We start from the raw sequence: 22677 nt of genomic DNA, 5'->3' as shown, positions 1-22677 counted from the left end.
GCCAGGCTGAACACTCCAGCTAAACTATGAAATTATCAACAGAACTAAGAAAAAATAAAATACATACCAATAGGTGCTGGGTTACTACATAGAGAAGTAAGTAAGCAAACAGATTCCACCATCAGCTCAGTAATTTCCTTTCTTTTACCATCTTCTACAGAGCTCCCCTTTGTTCTCGCATGAAATTTTACCTTTCATTTCTCTTTCCTGGATTTCCCGTTCCTTCTTAGCTTGAATGGCAAGCAATCTTCTGCTCTTCACAGCACTAATCATGTCTTCAGCTTCTGTATCCACTTGGGGCTCACCCTTCACAACTTCTTTTTTCCTATCGGTTTTGCCTAACCCATTCTCCACTTTTCCATTTTCTTTATTTTTGGCTTCCATTTCTTTCCGTTTCTGTTTCTCTGCTCTCTTCTTATCATTTTCTTCCTTCAAAACAGCAAGCCGCTCCTTCCACAACTCTGCAGACATCTGCTGTCTGGTCTCCATGTGGTCTTGCACTGAGTATGTCATGAGGATCCGGTGGCACAGTGCTGTCAAGATCTGTAGCTTCTCTTCTGACGTCAGCTCAAAAAATTCAGAGGTCTCCAGCTTTTCTAGGAACTCATCTTGTACCTCATTATCCTCAAATGCAGCTGAATCTTTATTGTCATCCGTGTCTGAGCCCTCACTTTCCTCCTGAACATCAGATCTACGCAAGCAGAGCCTCACCAGCTCTGAAACAGAATGCAGCGTCAAAGGGATTTCTGACAGCTTCATTCCCAATTCACCATAGTCTTCTGCTATCTCATCTTGTAGTAGGGTCTGTAAGAGGATGACCAACACCCTATTAAGATATAAGAAGCCACCCTTATCTGCACTCAAGGCTTCCATAAGGGACACAGCAGTAATAGGATACTGAGCATCTGGTAAGAGTAGCCCAGAATAACAACTCAAGAACTCCACCACCATGGCCACATCCCCAAACAGCGTGTTGGGCAGTCCTTCAGGGGTATCCACCAATCTGAATGCTGGAAGGTTTTTGCCAGTTAACTCTTGGTCCTCATAACGCTTCTGTTTTTCTAATCTCTCAAGCATTTCTTTCTCTCTTCGTTCTTTGGCTTTTTCCTTCAACTTCTTTTTCAGCTCCTCCCGTTTCTTTTTCAAATATTCTTTCCGTTGCTCTTCAGACATAGAAGCCCACCTCTTTTTGTGCTCTAGAAGTTCATATCGTTTTTGAACAAGACTTCGCAATTCTTCTGGGAGACGAGCTCTGTCTTCACTAGAGAGAAGACGAGCTGTTTTGGAGATAACACAGGACAGGGCGCTCCTCTTGTCTTCCCTGTCTTTGTTTTCTTTGTAGTAGGCAATTAGGTGTAGGGCTGCAGGGGGCAGATGTTTATGAGGTTTACTAGAGGACCTAGGTGTACCCCCAGAGTTCCGTGGGGCCCGTGTCATCTTTTGCGTGCCTTTGGCCATATCCAACAAAGTCATCTGCTTCATTTTGGTTTTAGGAGTCTTCAGTCCTTTTTTGGGAGATTTGGAATTCCCTGTGGACTTCTGTCCATTCAGGATGCCTTTGCTTCTGCCCTTTGCCTTCAAAGGCTTGTCACTGTGCTTCCCTGGTTTCTTGGCAGCTGGGCCTTTTTTAGGAATGTGAAAGTTAGCGTGCAGCTTATTGGGCGACATCATCTTCATCACTTCTTCTAGATGGTCTTCGGGAGATCTGGAATTCTTTGAGTTCTTCACTTTGAGTGGTGAGCCACTCAATGACTTTTTCAAGTGTACATGACACCATAACTTAGGGTTTAGTGGTGAACTCAGAGAAGGGTTGTCTGTCTTAGATTTCTTTGAGGGCTTCCTGTCTGGGGATCCAGTATTCTTCCTCTTAGTAGAAGGGTTGAGAGTCATATACTAGAATTTAAGAATAGGAGCAAAATTAATTTGAAAAACTAAAACTAACTTAAAGAAGCAACATTTAAGCATCTTAAAGGCTCTCTTCCCCAGTTATTCAGGTAAAGCTACATAGTCTTATACCTTCACAGAAACTGTGTCCCTGAAAAAAACAAAGAAATAAATGTTAGCTAATGTTTTTGCCATGTCAACACAAAATTCCCTTGATATCCAGACTTGATACTAGACATTTTTGCTATGTAACTAGTTCTTTGTTTATATATATTAATGGTTCTTAAATAGTTTAACAAAATCTGTGAACCCCTCCACCAGAAATAGTAGACAAAAACTATGCATACAGTTTCAGAGAATCCATCCATGGATCCCAGATTAAAGATGTCTGCTCTACATCTTTAAAGATCTGAAAAGTTTAAAAAGCACTGTTCCTGAAACAAGACTAATTTTCATCCTTTCACTATTTGTTCTTAGGCAAGGCATTCTATGCTTTTAAGTAGAAATGATACCATTTTAAGTACTTTTGTCTAAACTCTGAAGCATATTTTCTAATAGAAGCATTGGTGAGCCTAAGAACAACATGAATACTGCTCACAGAAAAAGATGCCTCCTGACCTGGGCCTCCTGGTATCTCAAACTCCCCGCTGTCCTCACCCCAGGCTTTTGAAAACTCATTCTAGGCGGGCGCAGTGGCTTATGTCTGTAATCCCAGCATTCTGGGACGCTGAGGTAGGCGGATCACTTGAGGTCAGCAGTTGGGAGACCAGCTTGGCCAACATGGTGAAACTCCATCTCTACTACAAATACAAATATAGCCAGGCATGGCTTGGTATGGTGGCTCACGCCTGTAATCCCAGCACTTTGGGAGGCCGAGGTAGGTAGATCACCTGAGGTTGGGAGTTAGAGACCAGCCTGATCAACATGGAAAAACCCTGTCTCTACTAAAAATACGAAATTAGCCAGGTGTAGTGGTGCATGCCTGTAATCCTAGCTGCTTGGGAGGCTGAGGCAGGAGAATCACTTGAACCCAGGTGACAGAGGTTGCAGTGAGCAGAGATTGTGCCATTGTACTCCAAACTGAGTAACAAGAGCAAAACTCCATCTCAAAAACAAAAAAGCCAGGTGTGGGGGCACATGCCTGTAATCCCAGCTACTCAGGAGGCTGAGGGACAAGATCGCTTGAAGCCAGAAGGAGGTTGCAGTGAGCCGAGATCACGCCACTGTACTACAGACTGAGGGACAAAGCAAGACCCTGATCTCAAAACAAAACAAAACAAAACAAAACAAAAGTCATTTCCATGATTAATTTCACATCATTCTCTCTTCGAACATACCCTCTTATTTTCCAAATCCACTCCCTCTAGTCCCACAACTCTGCAATCCTTCAATCTCACCAGAACCTTAAATCCATTAATTTTATCACATTTCCACACCCTAACCCCCTTATCTTGTTTTACCCAGATTAAATTTTAAATTTTAGTTAACCATGATAATCAATCTCATATAAACTTATAGTTTCCTTGCCTCTCTCTCTCTCTTTTTTTTTGGAGGTGGGTGGAGACAGAGTCTGGCTCTGTCGCCAGGCTTGAGTGCAGTTGCATGATCTCAGCTCACTGCAATCTCCACCTCCTGGGTTCAAGTGATTCCCCTGCCTCAGCCTCCCGAGTAGCTGGGACTACAGGGTGCACCAACACGCCCGGCTTTTTGTTTAGTTTCACCATGTTAGCCAGAATGGTCTCAATCTCCTGATCTAGCGATCTGCCCACCTTGGCTCCCAAAGTGTTGAGATTATACGTGTGAGCCACCCTGCCTGGCCTTGTTTCTCTTATTCTACTATATCTACTTGGAAAAATCACAACCCTGGATTAACTCACTCTATGTATTCCTGGCCTGCATACGTTCAGCTTAAACATGACTAAAATAAAAGATACAATAAAAGTGAGTGGTCTCACTTTAAATTCATTGCCAGGCACCTCAAACAGGTCCTCCACCTCACGCAGCAAACACAGCGTATTCCCTTAGTCCACCCCAGTTCCCACTTTCCCAGATACACATCTCGCGTCCTCAAACCTCCCACGCCCCATCTCCATCATACACAATCAGTTAATAGGTTACAGTCTAGTCCATCTGTCACGATACCACTGCTTCTCTTTTTAAATGTATATTAAAAAAAAGAAAAGACCAAACTCTATGAGTAGAATGCTTTAAAAAACGTAATTACAAAGAAAACAGCCTGACAGCTGAGATGCAAACTAAATGAAATAACCAAGCAATCCAAAACACAGCCAATTTCAGAGGAAAACTTTTGCTACAAGTGATAAGAGAAAAGACAAGATAAACCCTAGAATACTTGATTTTTATTACCAAAAGCAGCTAAGCATATCAATGCCACTCACAGATTTGACGAACATCCAGTTTTTGAGCAGAAGGGACTAACCAGGAAAGAGCAACATGTAAAGAAGTAGTCTAATGACAAGTCAGTCAAGCTAGTTTGAGATGAGACGACGGTCAAGAAAGCAGCTAAGGACTACTGAATACTCAATTACGAGCCCCTTAAAAGAGGGTACGGGGAAATGGCTACGGTGAGATAAACCCCGGAGATCACACAGTAAAACACCTATGCTCTTGTTAGGAGAAAAGCAAACAGGTTTAGTAAAATTAAATAAACTGTACAGTATAATGCCAATTAAGATTTTTTTCTGAGCAGTCGTCCCGCTCTGACTCCCAGTCTGGAGTACAGTAGCACAATCTTGCAATCTTGGTTCACTGTAACATCTTCGCAGGCTCAAGCGATTCCCCTGCCCCAGTCTTCCAAGTAGCTGGGATTACAGGCCTGCGCTGCCACACCTGGCTAACTTTTGTATTTTTAGTAGAGACAGGGTTTCACCATGTCGGCCAGGCTGGTCTCCTGACCTCAGGTGATCCACCCACCTTGGCCTCCCAAAGTGCTGGGATTACAGGCATGAGCCACCCAGCCAGGCCCCACTTAAGATTAAAACACTAAAGATATACTGAAAAACGAGTCCAGAGAACCATGGCAACACAAAGAGGAAAAAAGTATGGCCTGCACTGAGTAGGATATACCTAACAAATCCCTCTTTTGGCTAGGCTCTCTCACTTTAAAAGGCCAATTGGCCTTTGAAGAGTTCCAGGCAACTGCAGGTTATTGTTCCTCTGCTGGACTTTTTGTTGCCTGATTAAATCTGGAATGTGCTGTTCCCCAATCCCCAATAATCATTCTTAGAGTGGGCTGACAAAGAGGCTTTATAGCTTTACAAGATATAAACTCTGTCCATGACTCCAGGAATACTTTCCCTAGATGCAGAATTTCCTCATTCTAGTTTCCCAGAACTCAACTTCAAAATGCCATGAAGAATAAGCCAAGATAACTTAATTAAGACTCCATTCTCCTCGTGGACAGTTAATACTATCAGTACTCCAAAGACAGTACGTCAGAGGCCATCCTACAAATTACAGAGCAAGACCCATTATTACCCTGGCAGGAAATAAGAAAAAACGTATGCCCCAAAAAGTTAACAACCGTCTTCAGCCAACCTTGGAAAATCTTCAGAGTCTAGACATACAGACTGACATTTTTCCTAATGCTCAGAACAACAGGTTATATAAAGTTATCCTAAAATGAAATTTATCAATTAAAAGGAGACTAAGTTTCATTTTTAGCACTTTAAACAGGTATGTTTTAATAGGGTCTGTTACAGTTACTAGGACACTTCTTTATTTACTGTATAATTCTGTTTTTAAAAAAAATCACTCACATTTTGCATAGGGTTCTTTAAACTTCTTCCACTTAGAAGCATATAATATGAAGAAATGACATAAGAAAGAGGTGGGATGGCTTAGCCATGAGGGTCTAGCAACCCGTTTTTATTCTTAAGATGTGTTTTTGTCCAAGCCACACCATGTTTGTTTTTCTTAAAAATGAAAGAAATGAACTCACCCAACCCCCTCCCAATAGGCCGGCTCCCGGCATGAGCAGTCCTTCAGTAACTGGATCATCTCAGCATGGGGCATGCTGGGCAGTCACAGCCAAATGGGAGCCGGCATGGCTGGACTCAGGGGGATCTGAAAAAGTATAAAACCACTTATATGCTAACAGCGCTCCCTATCCCCAATTCAGCACAGCTTATCTACCAGACTAGCAGATAGAGAGGGAGAAGAAAGGACACCTGGATTACTAGTAGTATAATTTTTGGCAAAGGCCCTTCCTAATTACTAAATCGAAAAAAAATTTATGACTATCTTGGCAACATAGAAGGTTGAAAGGTAAAGAGAGGGCCGGGCACGGTGGCTCACGCCTGTAATCCCAGCACTTTGGGAGGCCGAGGCGGGTGGATCACGAGGTTAAGAGATCGAGACCATCCTGGTCAACATGGTGAAACCCCGTCTCTACTAAAAATACAAAAAATTAGCTGGGCACGGTGGTGCGTGCCTGTAATCCCAGCTACTCGGGAGGCTGAGGCAGGAGAATTGCCTGAGCCCAGGAGGGGGAGGTTGTGGTGAGCCGAGATCACGCCATTGCACTCCAGCCTGGGTAACAAGAGCGAAACTCCGTCTCAAAAAAAAAAAAAAAAGAAAGGTAAAGAGAGTGTACACAATTTTACATTTGTTCCTGGCACTTGAAACACAGCACAGTATCTGTCTGCAACTCCCGTTTCTTGAAAAATCTCATTCAGATGATGAATATGACTTAGTAATAGGCAATGTAGTCTAGGCAGCAAAACCCTACATTAACAAACATTGGCAATGTATCTTCTGACTCTTATCTAACTGTTCTCATTCACCCGGGGCAACATGTTAGAAGTTTGAGGACAACACTCAAATAATGGGCTTGTCTCAATTTCCATATGCCTTTATTAGCAAATTTGCAAAATCTGTTACTAGAAAATATATTTCAAGTGTTTTCAAAATAATATTTACCTTTCATGATTTTTCAATCTTTTTTCTTCTAGCAAACCACTCCTTCAACAATATAATTTACCTTTTAAAGTACTTCTGTTCTAATCCCTAACTCATAAACAAACTTTTTTCCCCCTTCCAAACAGGGTCTCATTCTGTCACACAGCTTAGAGTGCAGTGGCGTGATCACAGCTCACTGTAACCTGGACATCCTGGACTCAAGGGATCACCCTGCCTCAGTCTTCCAAGTAGCTTAGACTACAGGCACATTCTACTACGCCCAGCTAACTTTTTGTATGTGTAGAAACAGGGTCTCAAACTCACGGGCTCAAGCAATCCTCCCACCTCAGCCTCCCAAAGTGCTAAAATTACAAGCATGAGCCACTACACCCGGCCATAAACAACAAAAAAACTTCAAGAGAGAGATGTTATTTAAAGAAAAATCAGCCGGGCATGATGGCTCATGCCTGTAATCCTAACACTTCAGGAAGTCAAGAGGGGAGGATGGCTTGAGCCCAGGAGATTGAGACCAGCTTGGGTAACACAGCGAGAATCTATCTCTGCAACAAATTAAAAATAAAAATTAGTTGGGCTTCGGAGTGCATGCCTGTGGTTTCAGCTGCTCAGGAGGCCAAGGTGGGAGGATCACTTCAGCCTAGAGGTCAAGACTCCAGTGAGCTTTGATTGCATCACTGCACCTCCAGCCTGGGCAGAGCAAGATCCCGTCTCCAAAAATAAAATAAAATAAAATAAAATACTAGGAGTAATGGACAAAATTATGTCATTGCCTTCTTATATGATGCACAGAGAAGAATACATCAATTCTTATGTCCAAATATTCATAACTTGAATGTAATCAAGAAGAAAAAAACAAAATAAAGAGCATTCTACAAAATAACTGGCTTCCATTATTTGAAAATGCCAAAGTTTTGAAAGACAAAGAAAAGCTGAGGGTCTGTCCCAGATTAGAAGAGACCAAAGAGACAAGTAAATGTAACACATGTGACACATGGTAGCACAATGAATCCTATTAAAGCAAAACGAAATTGTTTTTTAGTTAAAAGATTACAGAAGAATTGAAAAAACGTGAGTAAAAACTACAGATCGTAGCATAATTTCAATGTTAACGTCCTGATTTTGACAACTGTACTGTAGTTATGTTGGAAAATATCCTTGAATTTTTTATTTTGTTTTGTAGAGATGGAGTCTCGTTATGCTGCCCAGGAAGGTCCTCGAACTCCTGGCCTCAAGCAATCCTCCCACTTCAGCCTCCCAAAGTGCTAGAATTACAGATGTGAACTAGCAAATATCAGTGTTTTGAAGAAATTCATATTCCAGTATTTTGTAAAACGGCATCCAGTCTGAAAAATTACTTGGCTCAGGAAAAAATAATTCATGTGTGTGTGTGTATAGAGAGAAGAGGCCAGATGCAGTGGCTCACGCCTATAATCCCAAAACTTTGGGAAGCTGAGGCAGGAGGATCACATGAGTCTGACCAGGAGTTGAAGACGAGATGGGCAAGGGTGAGACTCCATCTTTACAAAAAATAAAAAGCACAAAATTTAGTTGGGCATGGTGGTGAGCACCTATAATCCCAGCTAGTCAGAAGCATGAGGTGGGAGGACTACTTGAGCCCAGAAATTCCAGGCTACAGTGAGCTATGATCATTCCACTGCACTCTTAACCTGGGAGACAGCGTAAGGCCCTACCTCAAAAAAGAGAGAGAGAGAAAAAATGAACAAATATGATAAACGTTAACATCTAAGGAAATCTAATTAAAGAATACATGGAAATTCAGTAGTGTTTTGTCAACTCTTCTGTATGAAATTATTCAAATAAAACATTAAAATGTATTAAGAAAAAGAGTAAACTCGTGCAGGATTCCAAATGCCTTAAAGTGTTATTTTCCTCTCAAGTCTCTAATCCAAAGGCTTCCCTACTAGAATTTATCAGTCTAAAGTAAGAGCTCAAACATGAAGGAGAGACTAACAAAACAGGGCTGCAGTGTATCATAACTAGAAGAAAATGAGCGGCAGATTTCGTCTCAGATGACAATCACCACCCAACTGCCTTGGTAAATCATTCCTCCAAATCACTGGGCCTACAAAAATTATGCTACCCCTAAAACCCAAATGTCAGTGGCATTTTTCTCCAACAAATGGAACTTCTTCAAGAAATGAATAGCCAGTTACTTATTATACTCAACATACTATGCTAAACATTGTAAGATATAAAATAAGCAAGACAGTTCTTATTCTTAAGTAATTTATATTCTAGAAAGAATCTGGAAAACCACAATGATTCTCATCATCATCACATCAGGTACTCAAGTAACGATCCAAAATTCCTATATCTTTACATAATTTTCCTCTCTCCCACGTAAGCCCTTCCTATGGGTCCTTTGTTAAAACAATTGCTCAGATCTCTCTCTCTCTCTGAATACAATAAATATTCAGTGCCTGATAGAATACTATATTCTACAAAAACCAAAGAGTATACAGAGAGAAAATATGCCATGCCTTTGGATGGATAGATCCTATGTGATTAACTTTCATCCTCAATAAATTATTTTAAATTTCTTCTAGACAAAGACTCCAAAGCAATGTTTTAGGTTCTACTTAACATCTGTGTAATTTACTGTTTCACCTTGGCTAAGAAGCCAAAAGTCCTGATTTTATAAATAGGAAAAACATAGCTTATATGCAAAAAAAAAAAAAAACAGAAAACAAATCAGTGACATGTCAATAGTAGTGGGAAATAAAAAAATATTATTTAAGGTAGGGAAAACAAATGATAAACCTGAGTATACACCTTTAACTTTGTAGACTACTATACTATTTTACATGAGTCTTAAGTTTTCTGAGTAAAATCAAAGCATTTCCTAGTCCCAACCTGAATGATAGCCAAAGTTCATAACATTAGTAATTTAAGCCCTCAGTAGAAATTTTGAGAGTAGCTAATTCCTTCAGAAATTGCCCTTCAGGTTATGAGTTCCTAGAATTCTAGCCTCTCTCTCCTACAAAAACTGCTCATTAGCTGGGCGTGGTGGTGCGTGTCAGTAGTCCCCAGCTACTAGTGAGACAGTGGGAGGAGAGTCACTTGAGCCCAGGAGTTTCAGGCCGCAGTGAACTATGACTGTCCCACTGCACTCCAGCCTGGGCAACAGAGCAATAGTTTGTCTCTAAATTAAGAAATAAGTGTGGATCAGCTTTCATGTCTTAGGAAACTCAAAAAATATTTTACCCATAAAAATAGTGTTTCACATTATTCACGTACTTGAATCACTAAAAACTAAAATACGTAAAAGACAGTCATAAGATCAGAAAAGAGGAAAATATTTAAGGACTCAAGTATTCCAAGAATTAGTCTAAAACCCATTTAGAGATGGCTTTATAGAGTTCTCATATAGTTAAAATAGTAATGTAAAGACCACAGAAAGCTGAATCATGGTTTCAAACTCTGTGGCAACAAAATGACAGCGAACTCACATTTCTCCTCAGTAAACAAAAACAAACATCTGAGAAAAAACTGTACTTCCATGGAAAATTTAGTCCTGATTTAGAAAAAGTCAACTAATTCCCAAACTCTTCCTTTTAAGCAAATAATAAAACTTTAGACCAGGCATGGTGGCTCACGCCTATAATCCTAGCACTTTGGAAGGCCAAGGCAGGTGGATTACCTGAGTTCAGGAGTTGAAGACCAGCCTGGGCAACATGGTGAAAACCCGTCTCTACTAAAAATACAAAATATTAGCCAGGTATGGCAGCATGTGCTTCTAGTTCCAGCTACTCAGGAGGCTGAGGCAGAAGAATTGCTTGTAACTGGGAGTTGGAGGTTGTAGTGAGCCAAGATCATGCCACTGCACTCCAGCCTGGGTGACAGAGAGAGACTCCGTCTCAAAAAAATAAAAAATAAAATAAAATAAAAATTTAAAGAGTATAAAAAAGACACCACTTATCTTGTTGGTCTAAATAAGAAAATCTGCCAGGTGTGGCGGCTCACGCCTATAATCCCAACACTTTGGGCGGCCAAGGCAGGCAAACTACCAGCCTGACCAACCAAAAATGCAAAATTAGCCGGGCGTGGTGGCACATGCGTGTAATTGGAGCTACTTGGGAGGCTGAGGCAGGAGAATCACTTGAACCCCGGAGGGAGAAGTTGCAGTAAACCAAGATCGCGCCATTGCACTCCAGCCTGGCCAACAAGTGTGAAACTCCGTCTAAAAAATTAATTAATTAATTAATTAAAATAAAATCTGCTAAGTGCTAAAACTATGACTGGAGGTCTCTACTAATATTTTGGAGAAATAAAATCATTTTTCAATATGTTTTGTCACCATAATCAACCTAAGATAATTGAGCCAATTTAGTTGTTATGACTTAAGATGTCCTTATATTTTCATAATTAAATGAAATGGGGAAAAAAGAAATCCTGGAAATGTGACACAGTTCTAATGGATCAAGGGCCCTTTTCTGGTTCTATTCCGGCCCAGAAACCAAGAAGAAAATTATCAACCAGCATGCTGTGTTACATTTACCAATGAAAGAAGCATTAAGTACTTTTAAAGCCTACATTTAAAAAAAACACCTTATCAAATAAAGCTTGAAATGGAAAAGAAAATCCGAAGTCCTAGGCCAGTGTCTTAAGTCGTGTCATCAGTTTCTGTTGGTTCTAATTAGACTAGGCCTCAGATTCCCCATCAGTAAAATGAAATGTATATAGATACCATATAACTTCATAAAAATATTCTGAGGAACAAATGAGATGATTTTTGAAAATTACTCCTTCTCAGCTGGGCATGGTGGCTCATGCCTGTAATCCCAGACTTTGGGAGGCCAAGGCAGGCAGATCACTTGAGGTAAGGAGTTCGAGACCAGCCTGGACGATGTGGCAAAACACTATCTCTACTAAAAATACAAAAATTAGCCGGTGCCATGGCATGTACCTATAATCCCAGCTACTCAGGAGGCTGAGACATGATAATCACTTGAACCCAGAAGAAGGAGGTTGCAGTGAGCCAAGATGGTGCCACTGCACTCCAGCCTGGGTGACAGAGTGAGACTCCATTTCAAAAAAACAAACCAAAAAATTACGCCTCAAGAGGAAAATGCTAGGTTTTCCACTAATCTATCACACACAGTGCTCCTCATTCCAGGTTCTTTTCAAGGCTATCAATACATGTGATCATCTTGTCTGACATGCAAAATCAGTTTTCATTTTTAGTAACAGGTTAACAAAATACTTTTTGTATTTACACCATACCTCATTTCAAAAAGGATCTGAGGCACAAAAGCACATGTATACAGATTTTTTTTTTAAATTATGCTAGCATAATAAAAAATAAATTGAACTGGGGAAGATTTCAATATGGCCTCTCCCCTACTAGCCTCACAACACAACCCATATGAAACCAGATACACCTGAAAATTTTTCAATTCATTATCTGATGTTAAGAGTTCAAAACCTGCTATACATATACTGGAGCCACCAGAGAAATAATATTTTATCCTGCTGTCCAAAAATTAACAGTGACCTTACCTTGTATGGATCAAGTAAAAAGTCACTGAACTTGCTGGGCAGAGAATATTTCTTCACCAATTCATCTTCTACCACCCAAGGTGCATTTTCACCAGTACCAGCTCGCAATGCATTATGCCGTATAAAGTATCGAACTATCTCCTTATTTGGTGGGCGCTCTGTACGAATCAAGCTGTCTGCTGGCACATTACTGATGATCTAGGTTAAAATAAATAAGTAACTCACCACTGGGGTAAAAAGTAATTACCCAAACGGAGAACATGCAGTATGTGTTTCTCTCCACAAAAATCAAATTCCATCTTTATCAAAAGGGCTATAAATTAGAAAGAAGAAAATATAGGCCAGGCATGGTATCTTACACCTGTAATCCTATCAGTTCAGGGGGCCAAGATCTGAAGGTTGTTTAGAGACCAGGCTGGGGAATATAAAAAGACCCTTCATGTACCAAAGTCAAACTATGCCAATAATCCTAGCTATTGGAAGGCCGAGGCAGGAAAACTGCTTGAAGCCAGGAGTCTGAGGCTGTAGTGAGCTATGATCACACCAATGCACTCCAGCCTGGACAACAGTGAGACCCTATCTCTTAAAAAAAAAAAGAGAGAGAGAAGAAAGGAGAATAATTTTCAGAGACAGAATGTCAATTTAAAAATATCCTTAGACAATCTGTCAATATGTATCCAAGTTTTCTAAAAATATGTATACTCTTTAAGGAATTCCTCTCTTTAAGAATTTATCTTAGGAAGTAAATAGACAAATTCATCATCAAATGCTTCTAATAGCAAAAAAGTGGGGAAGGGACTGAGGGTTATCACCTAAAGGTACATCAATAAGGAATTTTAAAATGAAAATATGTACATATAACGGACACTGCAGTCCTAAAAAAAAAAGTTTCACAATCCAAAGAAATTCATCAGAATCATCTGGGGTGCTATTAAAATGCAGATACTTGGGCCTTGATACACGCATAATGAAACTTATGAACCTCTGGAAGCAAAGATTAGGAATCAACATGTTTATCAGCTCCCCTGGTGGCTATCACACACACTAAAATCTGAATACTGCTTTGGAAGAAAATGTAATGACATTACAAATGCTTAGCTTACAACAACAAAAAAAAATTAGTTATAAAATAATATGGATGGAATATTTCTACTTTTAAAAGTAACTTAATACCAGGAAACAGAGATGGAAAGAAAAGAAAAAATTTTAAAAAGTCACTTAGGAGCTAACTACCATTTACTAAATCTATATTCACCAATTATCTCTGAGAATGAAATTAGCTATCAACTCATTCTTATTTGCATTTTCTTTCTTCCTATAACCAACACTTACTATTTATGAACAAAACACTTACACTCATCAATAAGAATACAAGTGAAACTTAGGGAAGTGGTTGAGACTAAGCATGTCTTAATCAGCTACATTGCTGAAGAAGAAGAAACGTGATGAAAACTGTATTTAACGATATCCAATTTTCAAATCTAAAAAACATCCTAGGCCAAGCACACTTGTAATCCCAGCACTTTGGGAGGCGGTGGGGGTGGATCACCTGAGGTCGGGAGTTCGAGACCACGACACATGGTGGAACCACTTGTCTACTAAAAATACAAAATTAGCCAGGTATGGTGGCGCACGCCTGTAGTCCCAGCTACTCGGGAGGCTGAGGCTGGAGAATCAGTTGAACCCAGGAAGCAGAGGTTGCAGTGAGCTGAGATCATGCCATTGCACTCCAGCTTGGTTTCCAAAAAGGAAAAAAAATCCTAACAACACATCCAAGGCTTCTGATCACGAACCATAAAACCAATAGTCAAAATGAAATGGGACTTGTCAACATTCCGAGGCCTGAACAAAACAATGCAAATAAAAAAGCAAAAGACAGCCGGGCACGGTGGCTCACGCCTGTAATCCCAGCACTTTGGGAGGCCGAGATGGGCAGATCACGAGGTCAAGAGATTGAGACCATCCTGGCCAACATGGTGAAACCCTGTCTCTACTAAAAATACAAAAATTAGCTGGGCATGGTGGCGCACGCCTGTAGTCCCAGCTACTTAGGAGGCTGAGGCAGGAGAATTGCTTGAACCCGGGAGGCAGAAGTTGCGCCACTGCACTCCAGCCTGGTGCCTGGCGATGGAGCAAGACTCTGTCCCAAAAAAAAAAAAGCAGCAAAAGACTGGGGTTATAACCCTTCCCAATCTCATTTAATGAATGAGGAACTTTGACAGTTATTAAACTTCTCAGGTCTTAGCTCTTTCTTCTGTAAAACGGTTATGTCTGAAGTGTGCACTGCCTTCCACACCCAGTCCCCATTCACTTCTTTCCATTTATAAGATTCTACACATACGGACGGTGTAGGAATACCCAAAAATAACACTCCATATTTCTTAGAATCTAAGTTCCAATCAGCAAAACCCACTTTTTTTTTTAAGATGAAGTCTTCCTTGTCGCCCAAGGCTGCAGTGCAATGGTGAGATCTCAGTTCACTGCAACCTTTGCCTCCCCAGTTCAAGCAATTCTCCTGCCTCAGCCTCCCAAGTAGCTGGGATTACAGGTGTCCACCACCACACTGGGCTAGTTTTGTATTTTTTAGTGGAAACAGGATTTCACCATGTTGACCAGGCTGGTCTTGAACTTCTGACCTCATGCCATTCGCCTGCCTCAGCCTCCCAAAGTGCTGGGATTACAGGTTGAGCCACAGTGCCCAGCCCAAAATTTATTTTACATACCATCAAGAAGAAAATTTTTGCCAATTGATTTTAACTTACATCCTGATTCCGGACAAGGTTAAAAAAAAAAAACCTGAACATCTTACAATAAATATAGTACTAAGTTAATACGAGAGTATTTATTATTGTAGGTTATTATTAGCTTGTAGTTTTATAAGGCTCCTTGTAAAACCACCATGCAGAGTTGACTCAACTTCTGAGTTTAATTATACTAACAAATGACTGCTCTACTTTTAACTGGGAAGAATGATTTCCTTAGAAAGTCCGTAATTGCTGGGAATAGATTCTTACTTTTCAAACCGGGTTTGAAGCTCAAATGTAAATTATTTATGCCCTGGTAACTCCTATAAAAAAGAGAAAAAGTAGACGGGCGCAGTCGCTCGTGCCTGTAATCCCAGCACTTTGGGAGGCCAAGGCAGGCAGATCATGAGGTCAAGAGATCAAGACCATCCTGACCAAAATGGTGAAACCCCGTCTCTATTAAAAAAAAAAAAAAAAAAAATTAGCTGGGAATAGTGGTGCACGCCTGTAGTCCCAGCTACTCAGGAGGCTGAGGCAGGAGAATTGCTTGAACCCAGGAGGCGAGGTTGCAACGAGATCGTGCCACTGCACTCCAGCCTGGAGCCTGGCGACACAGCAAGACTCTGTCTCAAAAAAAAAAAAAAAAAAAAAAAACAAAAGAGAGAGAGAGAGAGAGAGAGAAAGTGCCAGGCACAGTGGCTCACACCTGTAATCCCAGCACTTTGGGAGGCTGAGGTGGGTGGATCACCTGAGGTTGGGAGTTCAAGACCAACCTGACCAACATGAAGAAACCCCGTAGCTACTAAAAATACAAAATTAGCCAGCCATGGTGGCAGGTGCCTGTAATTCCAACTACTCAGGAGGCTGAGGCAAGAGAATCACTTGAACCCGGGAGGTGGAGGTTGTGGTGTGCCAAGATCATGCCATTGCACTCCAGCCTGGGCAACAAGAGCAAAACTCCATCTCAAAAAAAAAAAGGAATAGCATGCTATCTTCTAGGAAAGGAAAAAATATATAATTTACAATAACTTGAAATCATCAATTACTATAACCAGAAAACCACTGAGTCTGTTGTACAAAGACATTCATTTACATTTTTCTTTAGCACATTTTCTCCAACAAAACCAACCCTATGATATTTTCTTAAAGAACATCTATCACATGTAAAACGTTTAATATAAAGTGTCAACTAACCTTATCTTCATTTTGTAGTTTCACGTCATATTTGTGAGGCAGAAATTTTGGGGGAGCCCATTTCCGTTCTCCTTTTTTTAATGAAGTAGGGAGTTTGCGTGGCGATCTACGTGCTCTGTCATCTAGTCAAATCATAGAAAATTAGTGGAAAACATGATTATATTAATTATATTCATTTGTTAACGATAGTCTTAACTGAACATCTGCTCTTCAGTAGAACTGGGTGGCATAGCACAAAGATGAATCATAATGTCCTTATCTTCAAAGACCTTAAGTCTGAGAAGAATCAGCAAGTAAATAACTACAATGTGGAAAACAGTACACAGAAGTTGGTAAAGAAAAACTATGAGAATACACAGAAGAAATATCTAACTTATTCTGGAAGGTAGGTAGAAAGATGAGCAAGGTGCTCATGGCTTGGGCCAGGTGCAGTAGTTCACGACTGTAATCCCAGCACTTTGGAAGGCCAAGGTAGGCAGATCCCTTGAGTCAAGAGTGAGAGACCAGCCAGGGCAACATGGTGAAACCCTGTCTCTACAAAAAATTAGCCACGTGTGATGGCACACACCTGTAGTTCCAGCTACTTGGAGGCTGAGGTAGGATGGCTTGAGCCCAGGAGGTCAAGGCTGTAGCGAGCCCTGATCTTGCGAATGCACTGCAGGCTAGGAGAGAGTGAGACCCTGTCTCAAAAAAAAAAAAAGGCCGGGCATGGTGGCTCATACATGTAATCCCCACCCAAGGCAGGCGGATCACAAGGTCAGGAGTTTGAGACCAGCCTGGCCAACACAGTGAAACCCTGCCTCTATTAAAAAAAAAAATATATATATATATATGTGTGTGTGACCTGTTCTAAGATTGCCAGCAATGAGGTATGGTTAAACACGATATATCCTAAAGTCATAATGATTTAAAAAGGTAAGCCAAGGCCACATTAGAAAGGGCCTTGTACACCATTTGAAGAGATGAGAACTTGTCTTGCTAGCACTAAGGAACCAATGCCAGACTGTAACTACGGTACATTTTGGAAAGATCACTGGTTTGAAAAAAAAAAAAAAATTCGGCAGTTAGAAGATGAATATAAAATGGTGCCCATCACAGTGGCTCATGCCTGTAATCCTAGCACTTTGAAGGGCTGAGGCAGGAGGATCACTTGAGGTCAAGAGTTTGAGACCAGCCTGGACAGCATGGTGAAACCCCGTCTCTGCTAAAAATATAAAAAAATTACCTGGGCATGGTGGCACACACATGTAATCCCAGCTACTCAGGAGGCTGAGACAGGAGAACTGCTAGAACCAAGGAGGCAGAGGTTACAGTGAGCTGAGATCATGCCACTGCACTTCAGCCTGGGCGACAGAGCAAGACTGTCTCCAAAAACAAAAACAAAAAAAGAAAGATAAAAAAGACAAATATAAAATGGGAAGGTGAGACGGATGATAAGGAAATCAGAAGATACAATGCTAAACATCTGAATAAGGCAGGGCACGGAGGCTCACATATGTAATCCCAGCACACTGGGAGACTGAGGTGGGCAGATCACCTGAGGAGTTTGAGACCAGCCTGGCCATTATGGTGAAACTCTATCTCTACTAAAAACACAAAAAATTAGCCAGGGATGGTGGCAGATGCCTGTAATCCCAGCTACTCGGGAGGCTGAGGCAGGAGAATCGCTTGAACCCAGGAGGCGGAGGTTTCAGTTACCTGAGATCGAGCCACTGCACTCCAACCTGGACAACAAGAGCAAAACTTGGTCTCGAAAAAAAAAAAAAGAATCCTATGGAAAAAAATCGAAGGAAAGGCAGGGAAAAAAGGAAGTGAACATAACAGTTGGAGCACGAAGAGACAGTAGTATCAAGCTAACAGATATGAGTGACCAACAGCATTAAATGTAACAGATGCAGCACTATTAACAATAGCAAAGACATGGAATCAACCTAAATGCCAATGATGGACTGGAGAAAGAAAACGTGGTAGACATGCACCGTGGAATATTATGCAGCCATAAAAATGAATGAGACAAAAAAAAAAAAAACAAAATAAAAAAAAAAAGAATGAGATCATGTCCTTTACAGGGACATGAATGACGCTGGAGGCTATTATCCTTAGGAAACTAACACAGGAACAGAAAACCAAATTACCACACATTCTCACTTATAAGTGGGAGCTAAACGATGAGAACAAATGGACACATAGAGGGGAACAACACACACTAGGGCCTTTTGGAAGGTGGAGCGAGGGAGAAGATCAAGAAAAACAACTAATGAGTATGTAACAACTCTGCACTTCTACCACTAAACTTAAAATTGAAAAATAAACAAAAAATAAATATTAATAAACAAATATAACAGAGAAGTCAAACACAGGGCAAGGAGAAATCTCTGCATTTGACCATTCAGAGGACACCTGTCAACTTATTAGGAACTGTTTCAGGAGTATAGAAGCAGAAGAAGGACCACAATAAAACTGAGGTTCAGAACGCAGAGAGAACATTCCTAACCAAAACATTTCTCAACCTCAAGGAGTTACAAGTAATGCCCTTATTATCAAACCTCAGTATCAAAAAGGAGGGAAACTGGAAAACACAGATGTTGGCATTCACAATAGAGCAGGAAACAAAACTGAAGTATCAACAACCTGGAGTAGACCAACTACAAGGACACTCTCAAAAGCTTCAAACTACATTAAGAAAGTACCTCAAAAACTATCTGCACAAATCCAAAGCATCTAGAGACACAACACCCCATTCTAATGCAAAGTCTGCAACACTGAAACAGTGAGCTAACGTTACTCGATCCTCTCATACTCATTCGGAGAGAGGCCATGCACACCAAACACTTGGTGGACCCACATTTTTGGAGACAACAATAATTGAGCGCAGTCAAATTCTTTATTAATGAAGGCCTCAGAGGCTCAACGGTCTTCCCAGCAAGCCAAATCTCAATTCTTCAACTTTAAAAACATTATTGTGGGGTGGGAATTTAAAAATAAATAAAAATAAAAACATTATTGTTTGAGTGTGTCCAGGTTCCTGGGATATCATAAGTTTCAGAATTTTACCTGCTCCCAGCTCAGAGGGACTTACGATTACAAAACATGGAGAGAAGAAAGTGCAACTCACCCTTGAACAGCATGGGGGTTAGAGCTCTGACCTCTCCTCCTCTACAGTCAAAAATCTGTATATACAGCCAGGCACAGTGGGTCATGCCTATAATCTCAGCACTTTAAGACGCCGAGGCCACGAGGAGGTCAAGGCTACAGTAAGCTGTGACCATAACACTCCATTCCAGCCTGGGGGCAACAGAGACCCTGTCTCAAAAAAAAAGAGGCCATCGCCTGAGCTCAGGAGTTCAAGACCAGCCTGAGAAACATAGTGAGAACTGATCTCTACCAAAAAAAAAGGAGCTACAAAAATTAGCTGGGTGTGGTAGTGCCTACCTGTAGTCCCAGCTACTTGGGAAGCTGCAGCAGGAAAATCACTTGAGCCAAGGATGGCGAGGCTGCACTGAGCCATGGCTGGACCAGCCCTGCTGACAGAGCAAGACACCTCATCTTCAAAAAGGCAAAAAAGGACCCTAAGACCATTAGCAACTTACTAGAGAGATGAACTAGCGTCACATAAAATGACTGAGCTCATTACAGAAGCAACAGGAAGTCACTATGAAATGATTACAGTAGTACAGTATATACTACAATTCATTGTATTTGGTTATTATTTCATACTGAATCTTCACATTTCTCGACTGAGAATGGTGTCATATGCGGTCTGCTGGTGTAAGTTTTGATAAATTTTAACTTTTTATATAACAGATTTCTACATGTATTTTATGGTAGTAAATGATAAAACAGACTAGTATCTACATGTATTTTATGCATTTATGACATACCTAACTTTTTGGGTTTTTTTCAATATTTCTAGGTTACGTGGTTCGTCTCTGAGTTTCTTCAAACTGTCACAAGCCTCCAAAGAATTTTCCCATACTTTCATTGAAAAAATCTTGAAACGGACAAGTGCCATTAAAAAAAAAAAACAAGAAAAAAAATCCATTCATACGTGGACCTGTGCAGTTTAAACCCACGTTATTCAAGGGTCAGTCATACCTAAAACCAACACATTGGCTTACACACTGAAGAGCAGTAAGTGTTAGAGTCATTTGCTCCTCCTACCTGGATCACCCACCAACGCATACATACACATTTCCTTTTTAAGACGAAAGGAAAGCCAACTTTCCTCGCCATCTTGAGTAGCTAGCAACGTGAACACAGATTTTTTTTTTTTTTTTTGAGACAGAGTTTTGCTCTTGTTGCCCAGGCTGGAGTACAATGGTGTGATCTCAGCTCACTGCAACCTCTGCCTCATGCCTAGTGATTGTCCTGCCTCAGACTCCCAAGTAGCTGGGATTACATGTGCCCACCACCATGCCCAACTAATTTTTGTATTTTTTAGTAGAGACGGGATTTCACCATGTTGTCCAGGCAGGTCTCGAACTCTTGACCTCAGATGATCCACCCTCCTAGGGCTCCCAAAGTGCTATTACAGGCATGAGCCACCACGCCCAGCCCTGCACACAGATTTCTAAGCAACTAGAGGAAACGACTTCCCAATGGTCTTAATTCTTTAGGGAGATGTAAGCCTTGATTCATGTTGTAGACATTTCAGTTGTTCTATGAATCATAAATGAACAAAATCATGTCTATATAAAAACTCAATCACACATTTAGTTGCTAGAGAACCCTAAAAGATGTGTTCCTACTGAAATAAATAGGATTGCATAAAGCACTAAGAAAAACTAGTGTCGAACATACTAATACTCTCTCTCCTTCCTTCTTCCTCTTTTACAACTGTCTCCTTCTTCTGATGGTCCTGAGCAATCTGACTGGAATTCTCCTTGTCACTTGATGGAGAATCACAGGCACCGTCAGATTTCTTCTCAGTGGCCTCTTCGTCCACTTTCTCCAAAGGATGAATCTTCACAATCTTCACCTTGAGCATTTTCTCCTTCCCAACCTATAAAGGAGATAGTAGAGAAAATCAGAGATAATAAGTAAGGACCAGAAACCTGAAAATAAAGTTTACAATATATCATCCAATATACATGCCCCCTCACCTAACAAAAAGTGATTGAAATAGTAAATATCTAAGTACAATGCATTTTTTCCAACTTTATTTCTCAGACTACTAGGTTGAAATATGGCACCCTAAAAACTGAAATGATCACAATCTAGGTTCAGGATTCATGTACTCTGCCAATTATACAAACCCAAAGGGCAATCACTGTACCAGCCTAAAATATGCAAATACAGGTCAAGAACTTAAATTTTATTTATTTATCTATTTATTTTTTGAGACACAGTCTCTCTGTCACCCAGGCTTAAGTGCAGTGGCATGATCTCGGCTCATGCAACCTCCACCTGCTGGGTTCAAGCCATTCTTCTGCCTCAGCCTCATGAGTAGGTGGGACTACAGGCATGTGCTTGAACCCAGCAGGTGGAGGTTCAAGCATAGCTAATTTTGGTACTTTTAGTAGAGACGGGGTTTCACCATCTTGGCCAGGCTGGTCTTGAACTCCTGACCTCATGATCCACCCGCCTCAGCCTCCCAAAGTTTTGTTGTTGCTTTAAAGAAACAAGATTTTGCTTTGTTGCGGACGCTGGCCTTGAACTTCTGGGCTCAAGCAATTCTCTTGCCTCGGCCTTTTAAGAAGCTGGAACTACAGGCACACACCACACACAGTCCATGTCTACCTTTTAACTGAAATGTTTACACTATTTATGTTTAATATAATTACAGATATATTTAAGGTTTATTTGCTTTTCTATTCAGCCTCAATAAAACTAAAAACTGCTCTTCAAAATACACTGTTAAGAAAAAAAAAAAAAGAAAACAAAAACAATGGCCAGGCATGATGGCTCATGGCTGTAGTCCCAGCACTTAAGACCAGCCTGGGCAACATAGTGAAACCCCATCTCTACAAAAAATACAAAAACCTTGCCAGGTGAGGTGGTGCACACCAGTGACCCCAGCTAATAGGGAGGCTGAAGTAAGAGGGTCACTTGAGGGTGGGAAGATGAAGTGAGTCATGATTGCACCACCTCACTCAAGCCTGGGCAACAGAGTAAGACCTTATCTCACAAAATAAAAATAAAAAAACCTCTAGAAAGTTTTCCAATGCTCACAAAGAGTTCAAACCAGGCAGGGTACAGTGGCTCATGCCTGTAATCCCAGCACCTGAAGTCAGGAGTTCAAGAGCAGCTTGGCGAACATGGTGAACTCCATCTCTACTGAAAATTGAAAAAATAGGCTGGGCGCGGTGGCTCATGTCTGTATTTCCAGCACTTTGGGAGGCCGAGGTGAGTGGATCATCTGAGGTAGGGAGTTCGAGACCAGCCTGACCAACATGGA

At 40.9% G+C, this 22677-nt stretch overlaps 1 protein-coding gene across 3 annotated transcripts in view; it reads right to left on the bottom strand.

Moving 5' to 3' along the window:
- Positions 1–22677, bottom strand: part of BAZ1B (bromodomain adjacent to zinc finger domain 1B) — an 82789-nt gene that overhangs the window by 38398 nt on the left and 21714 nt on the right. For 2 of the 3 annotated variants that reach the window (XM_035280114.3, XM_078355033.1), the window contains exons 4-7: positions 21081–21282; positions 16281–16402; positions 12343–12540; positions 192–1893 (exon numbers count right to left, since the gene is read on the bottom strand). In XM_035280114.3, the coding sequence (XP_035136005.2) occupies positions 192–1893; positions 12343–12540; positions 16281–16402; positions 21081–21282 (2224 nt within the window). The remainder of the gene's footprint in view (positions 1–191; positions 1894–12342; positions 12541–16280; positions 16403–21080; positions 21283–22677) is intronic. The other variant, XM_035280123.3, reaches the window with a different exon arrangement.

The sequence above is a fragment of the Callithrix jacchus genome, chromosome 2 (assembly GCF_049354715.1).
Source record: "Callithrix jacchus isolate 240 chromosome 2, calJac240_pri, whole genome shotgun sequence".
Lineage (NCBI taxonomy): Eukaryota > Metazoa > Chordata > Mammalia > Primates > Cebidae > Callithrix > Callithrix jacchus.
This window is presented reverse-complemented; position numbering and strand designations above follow the sequence as displayed.